The sequence below is a fragment of the Brienomyrus brachyistius genome, chromosome 7, assembly GCF_023856365.1.
Source record: "Brienomyrus brachyistius isolate T26 chromosome 7, BBRACH_0.4, whole genome shotgun sequence".
Taxonomy (NCBI): domain Eukaryota; kingdom Metazoa; phylum Chordata; class Actinopteri; order Osteoglossiformes; family Mormyridae; genus Brienomyrus; species Brienomyrus brachyistius.
Window position 1 is genome coordinate 23,052,733 of NC_064539.1, and position 17,991 is coordinate 23,070,723.

At 46.2% G+C, this 17,991-nt stretch overlaps 1 protein-coding gene across 10 annotated transcripts in view; it reads right to left on the reverse strand.

Annotated features, from left to right (window-relative positions):
- LOC125746603 (ephrin type-A receptor 5) overlaps positions 1-17,991 on the reverse strand; it is a 114,880-nt gene that overhangs the window by 33,083 nt on the left and 63,806 nt on the right. For 9 of the 10 annotated variants that reach the window (XM_049020774.1, XM_049020772.1, XM_049020775.1 and 6 more), the window contains 2 exons: positions 16,475-16,539; positions 7,530-8,193 (listed from right to left, as the gene is read on the reverse strand). In XM_049020774.1, the coding sequence (XP_048876731.1) occupies positions 7,530-8,193; positions 16,475-16,539 (729 nt within the window). Of the gene's footprint in view, positions 1-7,529; positions 8,194-11,184; positions 11,238-16,474; positions 16,540-17,991 lie in introns of those variants that run through there. The other variant, XM_049020779.1, reaches the window with a different exon arrangement.

Sequence of the window (17,991 nt, forward strand, 5' to 3'; positions counted from 1 at the left end):
TGACAGAAGGGGCAGTTTAGAAAGGCTGGGTATGCTCTGGCAGGATGGGGTGGGATGGGGCAGGATGGGGAGGAATGGGTTCAGAATGGGGTGGGATGGGGCAGGATTGGGTTCAGAATGGGGTGGGATGGGGCAGGATGGAATGGAGCAGGATGGGGCAATTTGGGGAGGAGTGGGGCAGGATGGGGTGGAATGGGGCAGAATGGGGTGGGATGGGGCAGGATGGAATGAGGCAGGATGAGGTGGGATGGGGTAGGATGGGGAGGGATGGGGCAATTTGGGGAGGAGTGGGGCAAGATGGGGAGGAATGGGGCAGAATGGGGTGGGATGGGGCAGAATGGGGTGGGACAGAGCAGGTTGGACAGGGATGGGGCAAAATGGGGCAGAACCCGACCAGGTAGAGCAAAACCATTCCCACTGCATGTCCATGTTTGCATTTTGCTTGGGTCTCCGCAGCTTCCAATGGACATGAAATAAATACGGACAGGCCCCCCCCACACACACACACACACACACACACACACACACACACACACACACACACACACACACCCATTACAGGGAATCAGCCAAATGCACGGCTCCAGGAACCTGCCACTGTAGAGTAAATAAATAAATACGAATGAGGGGAAAATAAATAATTAATGACTAAAAAAAGCGACAAGCCAACACTGACAGTACCCTGTGATGCGGGCCTCCCCACGGAGACCTGAACTTTTAATGGTTCATGAATCAGACTCCTGATCATTCTCCCCAACCCCCACCTTCAAATGCAGAGAACAGTATTTCTGGTGATAAATCAGTTTAGTTCGCAAGGTGCGCTGTGGCTTGAGGTCTTCTGGTTTCCCATCAGAGGTTTATTTTCTTGTTCTTATTTGTTTTTTTCCAAGGCAGATCTGAAACATTGCAGTAAAAATATCAGCCAAGTAAGAACCGAAATGTTTCCATTCAATATAACACGATGATTTTACCATCTGCTGTTTTTTTAAAACATTGTCGGTAGTTTTATTTTTTTTTCTCAGGTGATACTTATAAACATACATTTATCTATTCAGATGGTAAATTGGGATTTGACGCAATTTATTTGCAAAATGAACAATAAAAAGAATAAACATTGTGCAGGTGGTGTTTAAATACTACTGACGCTAGAATTTACAATACAATGCAATATTTATTATCTCTGCACTACTTATTCATTATCTCTGCGCTATTTATTTACTGCGTGTTTGTATCTTGCACGCCTTGTTACTGTAATGTTAAGTGTAATATATGTTGCCCCGGGGCAATGAAACATTATTTCATCACTCTTTGTACATGTATGAAGTTGCTGACGACAATAAATTAACCCTGAACCTTGAAAATGCATAACAAAATTACAGAGACTCCAGACATATCAGTTCAAATCAAGGCCTGAGAATCCTCAGGAAATTCTACAGTATTCCATTTTGAAAACATTTAATTGCTCCGAAATGCCAAAGAATGTCGTATATTCCACAATGTCTTGATATGGAATGTTTAGGCAGCAGAGGCTCAGGGCCCAGATATGACGAAATATCTGCAGCACGCTGCCCCAGGGACATCGTGGGATGCTCACATCTCCATGCGCCTGCCTGAGCCGCTGACCGGATCCAGCTCAACGTCTCCCTCAGCAGCAGATAACAAGAATAAAAGCAAAGGGTACAGCATAGGAGATCAAGAGCTTTCTAGATAAAGGTTTTCTGGATGCCTCTGGACTACAATTGGCCAATTCTAACGTGCGAGTTACTTGTTCCCCCTCTTAGCCTGTAGCCAAAATGTGAACAGCAGATTGCATTTCATATTATTAAAACCCAATCATTTCCAGTGAGCCGTATCTATGAACGCTGAGTATTTCTGAACTTGTTTCACGGGCAGCCTAGTAAGTGAGCATCTTGAAGGAGCATGCAGCTTAGTGTAATGACACAACGGTATAGCGACGTGCTCGTGATGAGGGAGCAGGAGAGCGGGCGCTTCTGCTTCTAATTAACACTTAATCCACACTGATTTCAATAAGCTGCCAGTGAGAATGGGGCGTACATTCTGCATGCTAATAGCGGTAAATTAGGCGCGACTTCTGATAAAGAGTCAAGTGACTGATGCAAAGTAAATGTATTTAGCGTCTGATGCAGATGAGATGTAAATATAGCTTTAGCTGTTGTACAAGTATTCACCTTATTCCGATGCTTTACTGCTAGCGTTTAAAATCAGTGTGGGTCATCAGGGTCTGGGAGGTCTGGGGTAAGCGGCTGCAGAAAAAAGGTCCATCAGCAGGACGGACACCACGTTCGGCTGAGTCCCACCCTGCCCAGTGTCCCTCCCCCACCCGAAGGCCAGAGGAGCTCTGATCTGTACTTCAATGGCACATTCCGGACACACTATGAAGTGCAAAATAAAAACAGTAAAATACATTTTGATTTTGATGCACCACAATAATAATACGCCTCTCCTGAGCATCACAAAGCATTTTTTCTAAAACCTAGCTGTTTGCAAACGACAAGCTCAGCCTTATGAATTGATAACGGATTGTTCCCTGTTCAAACAGCACAGACGATAAGCTGTTTCTGTGAATGCTGCCCTTTAATAAACATTTTACGCAGTCGTTTGTTTTAGCTTCGCTGTTGAAGGCCTACTTTTATTTATTGTTTTGTTCTGTAAAAAAAACCGTCCGACAAGGTTCAGAAGCAGGATTCACGTGCGGAGGGTTTCGCGGTGCGACGTCGAGGCGGCTCAGGACACTGAGTGAGCGTCACGGTTTGCCATTAAAGCAAAACGCCCGTTTTATACGCAGAGTAGGGCCTGGACACAAAAGTGGGTCACAAAACTTCGTAATTCATCACACTCTTTGCGAGAGAGGAATTATTCATGGAACACATTCCAGAAATAATCATTTAAAAAAGGTACATAATCAACTAAATCGTCTGCCTTTTAAGCCGTATGTGACTTTTTCATAACCCCTTTCATACAAGACACATTTATTAGGATTAATGTTTTTGTTTCAAGCGAATTACAGCTAAACAGAATGATGTCAATTATTTTATTATCAAAAACAATTCAGCCTGTTTTTGATAAGTCATGGAATGCTTAATTCACCAGAGTGGTTACTGGGATTTAGAAAGTAGATCACCTTTTGGGTTAATCTGTATGTTTTCTCTGCGGTGTGGGGAAAACTGGTTTATAGTAGCACAGCTTGGTCACGGTGGGTGTTTAAAGGATTAAATTATCAGGCTAAAAACCGCACATCTGTGCTCCAAACAAGCATGTCCGTCCTGGTGACACCGGCCTTCCCAATGAGGAGCGACACGGACACACAGCCAAGGAGGCGCATGGCCGGGGAGGGCATGCAGCTCCCCCGCGTCCACAAAGCCAGCTGGAGGTATTAAAGAGCCCCCTCAGACACCCAACATCGATCCTAAGCGTTAGCATTTTTTAATGAATCACACATAAACGAAAGGTCAAACTCGGGATTGATTGTCGAGATCCAGATTGTCACTCTGCACTGCTGAAAATGCGGCATGCAGCCCTTATTTATTCCCGCTATACCTGCGCTTGTCTCTCAGAATGGGGAGTGGGGGGCTTTCGTCGCCGATCAAAAAATAAAAAAAAACGCAGAGCATAGATACAAGCGCACAGCCAGAGAAGAGGACGGTGCTCCCACGGGGCAGGGAGAAACTTCAGGCACACATAACATAACGTACATATGCAGCTAACACCTAAGCAAAACATGACGACGTCCTGCAACTGAACGTAGCGAAATCTGCATAATCTGAACATAATATAATAGGAGAAGCTCATTAGTAGCCCAGCATACATTAAAGTGACATAGGTGGATGAGGAGGGCATTCCGAGGGCTGCTGTCTGGCTGCTGGGGCTGGTCTGGCCGCCTTCGCCGGCTGTACGGCTGACAGAAACTTGGTTTCATCACTCTAACCTCTCCTTTACCCTGTTATTATGGCATCCAGAATTTTCTCCAGATGATTTGCTTCGATAGCTCTTTGCTTCCAGGGTTTTCTGTTCCCTGGTGTCTGAATGACAGCCAGAACAATCTGCACTGGGATTTTCAGAGCCATTTAGACTATTTACATCATCTGTCGAGAAACATCCGTGGGACTGCGAGGACGGATGATGATGGGGGGGGGGACCCTGCAGTTCCGAGCGGCGGACCGGACACACCGATCGACCGTGAACACAGAAGTATGGGCAGTGCACACAGCATCTGCAGACGGCGCACGGAAACCAGAGCGGCGGCGGGACAAAGAGACACGTCCCCGTTCACACTGCGTTTGATGCAATTTCCTCCATACAGGAGTGCAGGATGTCGCATGCTGGTGGAAAACCAAACCAAACATCCCTGGGTGGAACGGACCCCGGCAGCGGTGCCAGACAGAAGCCCGGACACCGAAATCCGGCGACACGCCAAGACGCAGACTTACACGCGTGTTTACACAAACACAGCGGGCTCACTCTCCAAACTGCGGAGCCGGAGGGCCGCGCCGCACCGCACTGGACGGCAAACGAGCGAGCACCGACGGGGATTTCCTCAGCGGACCGTGACAGAGCCGCAGTAAATTGCTGGGGTCGGTTGTATCACAGAGCATTGGTTGCTCGATGATACGAATCTGTGCCGAGTGGGTCTAGACCTTACTGGGGCAGGGCTGGCAAGAAGGTCTGATTTTAACCATAAACAATACATGTGTGTGCATGTTTCTGTATGTATGAGTGCATGCATAAATAAACAGACAAATAAAGTAATTAATAAATATATATATGTTTGTTGAGAAATTTAATAGCAGGAGCCACAGGCTTTTATTTTGAGACTTTTGAGAAGAGTTATAACTGAGATAATACAACATATATAAAAAATACATGGCATGTACATATTTGCGGATATATAAATAAATGATATAAGGAGGATATGCAGGCAGGTTGTACAAGGTCAAATCTTAATATTTGATGTTGCGGTGTAAATGCACTTGCACTAAATTTTCATTTAAAGGAAAAAGATAATCAACCCTTTTTGCATCCCTGTGCACCCGCCTCGCTAACCGGAGAAAAATCCAGAATTTAATACGTCTGAATGTCAGAGATTGAAGCGAGGTCTTGGGTTACCATGGAAACTGGCATAAGGATCTGTTTACTGGAGGCTAGGGACACAAACGTGGGAAAACAGAAACTTTGGCTGGGTGTTCACATGCACGCTGGGAGCGGCCCGGCGTGCACACAGGTACGGCTCGCACGAGGGCCCCACTGGCTCGCTTCAGAGCTACCCAGTGACCAAAGGCTATGGTTAGAGCCACAGAGCTCTGCGGGCTGTAGGAGGAAGCTCGGCCTCTCGCCATCCGAACCGCATGTCGGGGACGCTGACGACCGGAGAGCTGCGTCCCGTCGATAAATCAACGTCGCCAAAAGGTCAGGCTGCGCCTGCGTATCGCACTCCATATGGGCCTGGATTTAAATATCCGGGCTCTCGGTCCGACCCACAAAAAAATCAATTAGCGTCTGTCTGCGGTTCAGCCGCAGCAGTCGGAGTGTCACCCAGAAGCTGGAGCCCAAAGGGTGCCGGAACCAAGCTGTTTCAATGACAGGCCCGTTCAGCCCGCCGTCTTTTTTGTTCCCTCGTCTAATTAATCAATGCGGTGACCCCCTCCCCCCCCCCACCGAAGGCCAGCTGTTGCTTTGTCAGTTTCTTCCCATCATGCACCTGTGCGTTATGACGGATGTGCTGGGACAGCATACTGATTCCTTGGCCCATTGTCTTCACAGCAGGCCCCCCCAGTCTTCGGTGCGAGAACGCCGGGTGGCGAATGTTTCTAGAGCATTCCGGGGCCCTCGCTGGTGAAGGCGAGTTTACCGAGCTTCCAAGGAGCAATTACCGTTTGAATTGCCACACTAGTTCTTTTTCCCTTTTATTTTAAGTAGCAAAGGTTAAAAGTATTTTTTGGTCATTAGCAGTGAAGTTGTTAGCGGGGCGAGTGACCACGGTCATTAGTAGGCCTTTCAGAGCACCGAGCAGGTCACCCTCCCATCTGCCAGCAGCTGGTACTCACTGGCAACCGGATCCCCGGCCTAGCCGGTAGCTCTCCAGCGTGGCCAGCAGCGCCCTCCGCCCGCACAGCCGCAGTACTGCAGGCTTAGATTCACTTCCCGCCATTTGGTTGGTTATCTGCTGACACCGTGGGCTTTCGCGTACTTTGACACAACCATCCAGTGCCGGCATTTTGGTGAAATACGGAGCATACACAGAACACTTCCGGTCCTCTGAAAATGCAGATTATTTGAATGGGAAAAAGAACGTACTAGAAACATGTCCTTCCAGCATCCAGAAGCACTTAGGGTCTATTCAAAAAGCACAGGCCTCAAGGCCTAGGACACCCTACATGGGGTGGCATGCTGGTAGTACATAGAACGTGATTTATTTCACTCTGAAATTGAATTTAACTTGAAACCAAAGAAGTGAAAGGTTCTTGCTGCTCCGGAGTTAGATACAGGCTTTTAATAAAAACTGGAACAAAACGTGAGAGTCGTAGAGGCCTGAGGCCAAGGGAAATGCAAGGCACAGTTTAACAATTCAGATTCCGTAAAGGGATGTTATTCTATACCCATTCTATACCATTACCTATGAGAAGGTGCTGACTCATCACATTTAATGCATAAATTGGGAGGCAATCTCAAAGCCTCAAAATCTCACGCACGGTTCTTCCCCTCAACGTTATCCAACCACATGCACAATGTTAGTAGGGAGGAGCCAGGAAGGGCTAGCCTTGTTAGCTATCAAGTCACAGATCCACAATGGGAACTTCACCTGGGTCACGCCTGCCGCCATCTCCAACTCTTTAGCGTGTAATCAGAAATTCACCAAGTTCACTGGACGAATTACAATATGGAAGCACTCGCTGCGTTTAGATTAACGAGGTAATCATGACTTATTTGCGGTGAGTGACATATCCGTAACCGGCTGTATAATTATGGTTCATTAATTATGGCACTTATACAGTTGCGAATCCATCCATCACTAAATAATTTTAAATTTAAATTGGAAAAAAGTAACTTTATTTATTTTAGCTACTCATCCGCCTTCAGGCTTTGGCCTTGTGAGACTCACTGTCCTGTTTCGGGTTATTAATGTGGATTTTAGGGTCCTGGTCCTCACAGTCTCATCATTTAGATCAGGGGTGGGGAATATGATCCACTGAGGGCTGGTGTGGGTGCAGGTTTTTAGGATGACCTCTCAATCAGCCAATAATAAAGCAATGGTTCTCAACTCCAGTCCTAGGAACCCACTGTGATTGGCTGATTGAGAGGTCCTCCCAAAAACCTGTACCAGCCCTCCATGGATCAGGATTCCCACCCTGATTTAGATGCAACATCACTTAGGTATTTATATATATGGCTCTATTGCTTACGCTGTCCAAACCAGCAGGCTTATAGTCACATTCGTCTGACAATCAGTCACGCCTATTCTGTGCTGTAACACACAGGCACACACACACACACGTACATGTGCACAGACCCACCTTGGCACGTTCCATTCTGCTCTTCATAACCTGGCTGGCACATGCACTTCCCGATGGGCACCAGCCACTCCCCCTCTGCGCTGCAGTGCATTCTGGGAAGGTCCTCGGACACCGACACGTTGACACAGATTCCCGAAACCTCCAGGAGCTGAGAGGAGTCTGCCCCGGTGATGGTATCCGGAAAGAGGGCCAAGTTCTTGACGACGGCTGGGCACTTCTTATAGAAGACGCGCACGGAGACCAGGGCGATGCAAGCCCCCACGTCCTGGAAGGCCAAGTAGAAGCCCTTCTTGGTCAGAGGCCCCAAGTCCCTGACCTCCGTGTTGAGTTTCATCACCCTGTCGCCAAGGTCCAGCTCCGTGAAGCTCTCGTCAGCTGCGATGGTGTCGATCTTGACGTAGTCGCTCTCACGGATGCCGGGCTCCTGCTTCTCATTCGACTCGAAGTAGAATATGTTAAAGGTCTCCTTGCAGGTTCCTAGGCCACCAGGAAGACTGTTGCAGTCCCTCAGGGTGAACTTGAGCTCCACAAAGACCCTCTGCGCCCCTTCAGTCAGAATCCAGTTGGTCTGAAGCCAGTTGTTCTGGTTGTGCTCCATCACCTTGCACACCTGGTACGTGTGAATCGGGGCGTAGTTCTCATCCACCTCTCCAATTTCTTCCCACTGGGGAGGAGAACAAACCAGGAAACATGATTTTATTTCGGGCCTGTGAGTAACCGCGTCCCACACGGACAGCAACCTTAGCGAGTGTAATTGGCATTCGTGATTTTAATTTGATTTGTTGTGTGGCTCTAATTGAATTGCTTAGTGATTCCTGTTCGGAAGCCTATAATTCATTCAATTACAACTTCAGCAATAGCAGCCCTACAATATCAGTTACACAGTGATCTGCTGTCTTTGTTTTATTGTTTGTGCAGTGTGGCAAGTAATTAGTATCTAGTTCCTGCTTAAGGAGGCCTAGCTGGTTAGATCCTGGTGTTAAATACTCATTGGGTTGCTTCACTGTAATTAGGGGAGCGGTGGCCATGTCTTTCTCAGGAATTAATCCAGAAGCACTGGTGTGTATCCCGTTCAGAAAGCACACATTAATGCCGACAGGGATGGGCAGTATTTCTGATACATGTATTTAAAATATGTATTTTAAATGCAAAATTGTATTTTACAATTTGTATCTGACTTATTCATACAAATGATCATGTAATTTTTATCAATATACTTCGATGTTCAGTACTGTTGTATTTTGAAAATACACAAAAGACTTTTTCCGGAATATATGTATGGTGGCGTCATGTAAATGTTTCGGGTTTTTTTTAAATACATTTTTATTAATTGTCATTAGAGCAAATAGCTGATCACTGTGTTGAAGCCAAATACTTACAAGCACCATTTAGGCTATTTGTGATTCAGTTTTTAAGATGTTGCTGAGTGACGCATTAAACTTGTGTTTGTCATTTTTATTTCACATTTTATTGTTAGTTATTTGCATCTGTGGTGCAAAAGGGAGTTTTGTTAAAATTACAAAAAAAATAATTGTTTAATTACAAAAAATTATTTTTTATTTATTATTTTTCATGTTCATTCCATTGACTTACTGTTACCTGAGTGCTCATGTGAGCATTTTAGACACTTAAAAATATTCGTTCTTTTATTTGACTTGCATTTGCCTTGTTTCGTTTAGTAGTGAAAAAACATTACTGTTATGCTTGGCCATTTCGGCAAGTTTGCTTACTAAGGAACAAGCTCCTATAGAAATGTGTGAAATGGACTTACAGATTTTTAAGATACAAAATACTGTCGCTTATTTTAATACTTTGCTTGGTGGCTGTATTTTGTAGTTTATTTTTATAAACTAACATGGCATTTTGTATCAAAATACATTGTGACGTATTTCTGCCCATCTCTGAATACAGACAGAACCCCCAACACCACCACCAAAAAAAGTGCCTTGTAGGTTTCAAATGTCGCGCACGGTACAATAGCCCTCACAGGCTTGTCTAAACGTTTCATTAATCTTAGCCTGACGCTTTGTGCTTATGATAGTGCAGACAAAGACGCTGTTGACGGTAAATGTATATTTGAGAAAGAATGAACACTAGATATGCCGGCATATTGACGGGGGGCAAGCGTTCCCCAGGGCAAAATCTTCTCCCGTCTTGTGATTCTTTGCACAGATCGGGCACTAACGGCTACGATGGGCTCGATCGCCCCCCTGGGATCGGGACACCTCGCAAAGGCTGGCCGCCGAGTCCTAGGTGTCGGCTTACGGCGGATAAGAAACCCGGGGCGGCGTTTGCTGAGCCCGGGCGCCCTGCCACCGCCTCCCCCGTCTGTTTCGGATCCTCGTCTGCGCTTTGAAATCCTGGCCGTGGCTCATTTTATTTCCGCCCACTGAATTTTCACATTATACAGCCCGGCGCGCAGATAAGATCCGATTTAAAGACCTCTTAAAATAATAGTGCAAATTATTTTAAAACCTCCTGCTGCTTTTTTTCCATCTCGCCAAACCTGCTAGGAAAGACCTGATTAATTAAACAGATCAGTCATTTACACTACTTTCTAGATGGAGAACGCTACATTTTCTCAAGCCAACTAAAAGTCCGTCAAATTAACTATGCGAAAATGCATATTAGTAATTACACTTTTAAGTCTTCGCCGACTCTCCAAAGCCATTTTCACACCTTTCGAGCTGTGTGAATTCAAGGTGTATGAATTTATACATGTTATTAATCTGCTGCTTGAGCTTGATAAGTTGATAATAAAAGCTATAAAAAATACATTAAAATAACTGCAGGGCACACTGATGGGTACCGAAATAATAACTGCGACCTTGCGTGAGTTGCGCTTTTTAAAAATTCCTCGGTCGGCGCCGCTTTTCGCGTTTCTGCAGCCTGTTTTCATGATTGACTTGAAAAAGAAAAAAAACGACCAGAGATATAAAAATATAATTTTCTAAATCCTGCAGTATTGTAAACAATATTAAACAATTCCCTTTTAAGTCTTTCGGGACATTATTTTATTTTCTGGTTTTACTTATTTTTGCTGACACTTCGGCCCATTTAAAATTGGCTTTTTAAGGCAATATTTTAAAATGTCACTGGCAAGCAAATTTGCATTTCATTTCAGCCAAATTGTCACGTTAGGTTAAAAATTATTTTCGGGCATAAATAATTAATGCATAATTAAATAATTAATTTCCAGCCAAATACAACTTTCTGCGGACTGTTTACAGAGCATGCCGTTAAAAAGACAGACGTGCACCCATCAAAAAAAAAAAAAAGAAAAACATGCGTCCACCCCCTTTCAGGCTTAATGCCCAGGAGCCGCCTGCGATCAGCTTAAATGCCCGGCGTTTGCGCTCCCTAACGTGCCACAGTGTTATCCGCAGTCTACAGCCGACCTGTGCGTCTTTGATTAACTCAAGATTACGTCGCACATTATTTTGATTGATAAACTGAATCAGTGGCGTAATGGTGTTTTGGTAGGTGGGTATATTGTTATAATCACGTTTACGTATTTCTTTGACTGATACGCATTTCTGGCCATTTTTAGGTGGATCCGGTAAATCCGTTTTTAGCGATGGCTATGTGTCGTACACCTGCGTATACCCACAGCTACACTTCTGAATTAAAGAATAGCACGTTTTCACGCTCTCACCTTAGGCTATGAACTTGGCGAGCTTCGAATTACTCCGGAAGACCTTGTCTGATTCATTTAGGGTTATTTTGTGATCACTTCCTTTGTTGCTTTAATAACCAGCCCCATTTTCTCCTGTTCCGAGCAAACGAGGCCTTAAAAATTCACCTTTAAATGACCACAGATTATTTTTTTACATCCATATTGTTGCCCTGGATTTCCCACTCTTGGGGTCCAAGGGGGGCGATGACATATTCGAGATTATTATTTATAGACAATATTTATAGATGTTATTTTCCGCGAGTTATTTTCCGATTGTTCCCGTACAATGTGGTCGGGGAACAAATTCCCCAATATGGGCAAACTGGATATGTTTTGGATCTTTCTATCTCTTCTGGAAAATGCGGCTTTGACGAGTCGCACGTGGAAATGCACAAGAGAAATAAAAATTTAATTGACTGACTGATTGATTATTTCCTGACTGTCTCTGTCCTCAAACGCATATGGCATTACCATATAAAACACCCCTCAAGCAAGCGAGCCTGTTAACAAGTTACAAGAGTGATTTCAGATTAAAATAATTCACTTTAAATATATATATTTTTAAAAGGCTTCGCAAGTGATTAATTCAGAGCAGTTTCACCCTTAAGCCACACAACTTGAGAACAGATGGGGTAAGGCCATCTCTCAGTGAAGCCCTAGCGTCTTAAATCTTCAAGACAAAACACTCTCGCCGAGTAATTAGTACACTGTCAGGCTTTCACAGAGCAGCATATCCATTTAAATATCTGTATGAATTATCTCTCCGTCTATTTATTCTGCATTTGTGAGAAAAAGTCCCACAGAAATTAAAAAGGAAGGACACACACAAATGATGTGTTACATATGAACCTGCGCGTGCAGCAGAGTAGAATCCCAGGTTACCAAAATTGGCACAATTGACGGAGAAAAGGGATTATTCACCAGGACAAATCTGACTAGTCGCTGCCCCTGAGTGCTAATCGTTGCCTGGCCCTCGGAGGCTGAATTCACCGCTGCCACGGCCCCAGACACGGCCAGCTTTTCCCTCGCCGCCTGCCACACACACATACGTGTAGTTCCTGCATCAGAGATCCTCCCAGGCGATCTGCATCATGACACTCCGTGGCTTGAATTAATTATGGCAAGGAAGAAGTCATCGGTGCAAGATGCTAGCACCACTACGGTTATAACGAGGGCTGGCAGTGAGTCTCGCCAGTCGACGAGCAGAAAATATCGAAATCTTACATCACGACACCTTAGCGTGCACAGCGCTGCACATTTCAGGCCTGGCCGGATTTGCGCAGCGTCGATCGGCTCACAGCCTTCAGGGTAAAATCCTATTAGCGTGCACAAATCATTAAGAAAGAAACAGATTGGCTTTAAGACAGCGTATGTTCGCCAAATGGTCCAACAGAAGTGCATCTGTCCAAAGCGCTATGGGAAAGGCTTCTCCCTCGCTCTTCCTTAAAGGCGCTAGAGAAAAAATTCATAGTGCCTGCCATACGCTTATTTAAGATCGAGTCCTTACTCTTACCGCTGACAGACTTCTGACATGGGGTGAGTGCTACATTAGGAGAGGCCTTTGAGGAATACATCATCTTTCTCCACAGACAATTAACTGCAACCCATGTCAGATATTACCGCGAGTGACATCTACTGGAGATAATATGATTGGTTAAGAAACCGAAGACAAACTTATTAGCCTGAAACAAGGCCAGATGCTAAAAATATGCTTCAGAAAGCAATGGAGGCAAAGCCTCACTCCTGTCTTTCTTCTGCCTGGCGTCCTGTCCAACTGAGCTGCAATGAAAAGCTCTCTATCTGCCATCCTATGCTTTTAAATTCAACGATGCACCATAGATAGACCTCAATGTGAGCAAAAATGTTTTTTTCATTTCCTATTGTTTGCTCAAAATGTCAATGAAATGTAGCATAAAGAGGGTTTGGAGATAACGTTTGCATGCCGTCAACGGGGATAATCTCCCCATTTTTAATCTATTATACTACGAAAGGAACCATCTTCATATCTTCATCTCGTTTTTTCAATGGGGATAATCTTCCCCATTTTTGTGTACGACTCCTAACTTAGTGACGAGTTCCATTCCTACGACCAGGTCGTTAAGCCAAATGGTTGGTAAGTGAAAATCACGGTAGCCTAGGCGTTTGTATGTTCTACTTCAGCTGTCCGTACTCAATTTCATGAACGACAGTTTGTATATTCTACTTCAAAGATCTGTCTCCCTGCAGCATATGTTGTTGTCAGGCATTCGAAATTTGGTCGTAAAGGAGAACATTAGTCAGAAAATGAATTTTTTATTACCGTCATATTTGCGAATGGCCACAGACCACGGTAGCCGTTAAACAAGGAGTGGTTGTATTTCACTTCCTCAGGACGTGTGTACTGACCAGCCCCCCAGCGGTCTGTAAGCCCACCCTCCGTGTTGTAACGTGCCTACCTCCCCTTGCAGAGAGGCCCCCCACCCCACCCCACCCCACAGTGGTGAAATCAGCCTCCCAGTACCAAAGAAAACAAATCCCAGCCTCCCGACTGCGGCACGTTCAAAGCTGGCAGCTTCCCCCCCAACTCAAAGCATAGGAGCCATGGGCCGAGGGGGGGGGGAGCAGGAGAGCGGGGGTCCAGCTGAGGACCGGATGCTGGATGATCCGTTCTTTCCGGGGGGGAAACAGGGAAGAGATTCCCTGATGCCAGAAGCTAGCCTAAAAGCCGGGATTGGATTTAGCCCCCCTCCCCCCCCCCATCCTGCCGTAAGTCAGTGGGGCTGTTTGTGAAAGCTGGGCCTGGTCCAGGGGTTTCTGCACTGCCGCAGGCCTGCAGTCTTCCTGGGGATGAGAGGTGCCCAGTTACCCTGCAAAGGCAGCCTCTCTGTGTTTGGTCATTCTCTGGCTGTTTATCCCGTCTCCGTGAAGAGAGTCTTGCTCCCGAAAGCTAAATAAGCACTTGACGGTGAACGTGGGAGCAATAGGCGTTCACAGCTGTACACATCTGGTCATTTGTGCAAACATCTGTCAACAGCAGCTTCACAGGAGCACTTCCTGCTCCAGCCACTTCAAACTGCTGCTGCGTCCGCTTGCTTAATTACCTTAAACGGGAAAATTTGGTCGATGAACCTTTATGGATTTTTTTGTTCTTTTTTTTAGATGAACCCGTCTGCCTTAAATTATCGCAGAAATCTGTGCTTGTTCATTAGAGTCGTGGACTTTTGGGTTTAAGGTGGCAGAAACATCTGTTAGTGACATTATTAATGTGCTCCGTTCCCGTAAAAGCAGGAACAGGGTATAAAATGGATTTTACAGTGTAAAAAAAAAGCCTGCGTGCTTGTTTAACTGTTCATAAATTTAATCTGGTACAAATTCGTTAATCAGAGGCGGGCCGAGCAGGTAAGAGCATTACACGCACATGAAGGTACTGCATGGTAACTGTCCACCGCACCTTCTTACCAAGAGGCGGAGACAGAGAGGCAGGCTGTGCACATGAAACACTCTACACCTGCACAGGGCAGAGGGCAGAAGTGTCAGTAAAATATTCATAAAAGCCCCCACAGGATGGGGGTGGGGCAGGGAGGAAGGCCCAGGCAGGTGGCTGTACGCGGGAAACCCCGGGACCCGACTGCTTACAGAATATATGGGTTGTTGTTGATGGTCATGGTGACACATGGCCCCCTCCCTTACCAAAGCCGGGGTGGGGGGGGGGGGCTCTAGAAGCATTTGAGAATCCACCTTATTCATACACAGATGTCTGCACCCCATAAATACTTAGGCGTGGATTCTCGGGTGTACCTGTGTTATAAAATGCGTGTGGTACTGTGCACATAACATAAATCCAACCCAAAGAAGACGGATGCTGAGAGGCAGGGTCGGCAGCGCTGGCAGACCTTTCTGTTTGTTTATTTGTCACTGCCGAGCTGTAAAACACCCTCTCTTGGCTCCCCCAGGCCTGTGCTCAAGTGTTGTGTCACCAAAGCCAATCTGTGATTAAATCTGATGAGTGACTCACAAAGACCAGCAAAGGGGGGGGGGGGGGGGGGGGGGAGAATGGGGGACCAGCCTCGCGAAACGTGGCGGAGGGGGGGCGCGAGCACAAGCCAGGGCAGGTGTGAACTGCAGGAAGGGCGGCGCTTAAGGACAGTGATAATGGAGAGATGCGGTGATTAGGTAAATAAGGTAATAAATAAACACGTAGGTGTCTGGCTCTGTAGCCACCACACCACCTGGAGGTCTGGCCATGTACTGCAGGCTTTAGAGACAGGATCGGGGGTCTCGTCTGAACCCCGGAAATGCAGCACGGCTGGAACAATCAGCCGTGGATGTTTCAGCTGTGCATCAGGAAGCGGCTGCATGATGGCGGATTGTGGGTGTCGTCTGTCGCCAGCTCCGCTCACACAGGACAGCCCACAAGAGACTAGGTAGGGTATCGAGGGCGGGGGGACTTTTACATAAGAATAAACTGGTATTTAAATACTGATATTTAGATCCCAAGATAAGGACAAATAAAAGAAAAAAAAAACACAATGGCTCTTTTTAGGTTCCAGCACAAAACTGCGGATGATTTAGCCTCATTGATATTTAACTGTTTTTAAGGTCAGAAGGATTAGCCAAACTGCTGCTGGATTACAGTCACTAGTTTAAGCTCCTTCTCTGGTGATTGCATAAAACAAGTCTCAGCGATTTTGCCGATCCCGGAATTCTTCTTCGCAAACTGACGTGTTTCATGATCCGGAAATCCAGCAACCTGAGGGGGGGGATTTGAGCTAAATAATCAGAAGATCACCTTTACCAGCTGGGCCAGAGGAGATTCTCGCAAACCCTCACCCGCGTGTGTCAATGTCTACCGCAAGAGATAGGGGGCGTCGCGGTTCAATCGCGGCTTGGTATCCAGGCAGGCTTCATACGAAGGTCAAGACCCCACCTGCTACCCACTCATCCTCAACACTGGCGTTCCCGTGTGAACAGAAAAGGCTTCCGGGATGACGGGGGTTCCTCGCCTGGTTTTTGCCGGCGCAGGATAACCCAGAGGACTTCTCCTTCTCCCGAGCACTATGATATGACCCCAGAATCATGAGGATGATGGAATCCTGCATGAAATTTCAACACAAGCTTCTCTCCCTACTGACACGCCATAAGAGCAACACTGAGCTCCTGTAACCATTATCTATACATTTCTTTTCCCGTTAAAATCTCTCTTTTACTTGCCCCAGGGAGCCGTAGACCTTGAGATGTATCTTGACGGAGCCTATGCAGATCGCGGCTGGATTCGAGTGACGAGACTTACCCCGTTCTTGGGATAGGCGATCCACCCCAGGTCATCCACTACAGATCGGGAGTCCAGTAAATTCACTGCAAAAAAAAAATTAAAAATAGCGAATAAATAAAGGCAGTCAGCCAACAGAGGAAGCATTAGCGGCATAGCTGTGGGGAAGCTGGTTTTTAACCCAGAGCATATACTGTGGATTTAAAAATCAGAAACTAGGCATGCTTGAGTTTAGAGACGAGGGGGCATAAAATCCGCAAAATCGTTATTTCAAAGTGAGCGAATAACATGCGAGTGTCACATCCTACAGGGACACAGCACCGGCCCTTTTAGCTGTAGTGTAATTCTCTGCGCCCGCGGTGAATCCGGCCGCACGGCAGAGTGTCCGATTTGTATCGCTCGTTTGCTCCTGCCCTGGGTCTGAGGCATGACAGTATCGGATCACAACGGCCCGATCTCGCAAAGCTTGGTGTCACGCCGTGCAGGACGCACGGAAAACCCACATCGCAGATCACAGCTCTCCCGATCTAGTGTCATACCGCGACGGGGACCTCAATGCATTGTACCAAATTTCCAAAAACAAACGGCACGACACAGACGCGGTCAGTCTGAAGAATTCGCAACCATCTCTGCTAACGACCCTGTTACAGTCCCAACAGCTGACAAGCTAGTTCTTAGTCCATTAAAAAACACACCTTAAAAGGAATAAACATTTCATTCCAAATCAAGTAATGTAAATGGTTCAACACAGCTGTACATATGAAGAATAAGGTTTTATATTCAAATAAAAGAGGCACAGGCTCCTCTGAGGTCAGTGATGTATGCAGGACGTGTCCCAACTTAACGGCCCCCCCGGCACGCCATGTTCATTCAACATCATGCATCTTTGAGGAATCCATTGCGGAAAAAACGCCAGGGTTTACTGCAAGCTCTGGGCTTCTGAAAGTAGAAACGAAAGGGGGTTGTATTTACAGGGAAAACACTCTCCGAGAGAGTTTATAAAAGAGGCAAACAGATTCGGGAAGCGTCTGAAAAGAAGCAGAGTAACAAACAAGGCTGTGCTATTCTACCCTGACGGGCAGGCAAGACCAGACTGGAAGAGGAGCGCATTACACGCCGGAAAGCATCCCCTTTAGGTGGTAAACTGTAACACATCCAGGGGGGGAGGCTTTGGTTAGGTACTGTTATGAGTTCATTTTACCGTTTAGGGTTCTGAGGGTTCAGATAGGGCATGTAGCCAACCCGGGCCTGAATGGCCTCCCAGGGGCACGACTGCACATCTCACAATGTCATTATCACATAACTCATCCGTCATCCATCACACCACGGAAAGCCACCATCCATTATCCTGCCATTTACTCTGATGGTGGCCCCTGCCCTTTGAGGGGGGACTCCAACTTCATGTGCGATGCGACCCCCCCCCCACCTTCCATTATTCAGGATGCAACTCCTACCTAAATTACCACAATATGGCTGAACTTCATTAAAACACACAAGACATAGGGAGCTATGGAAGCCATGTTGATCTCAAGTCCTCT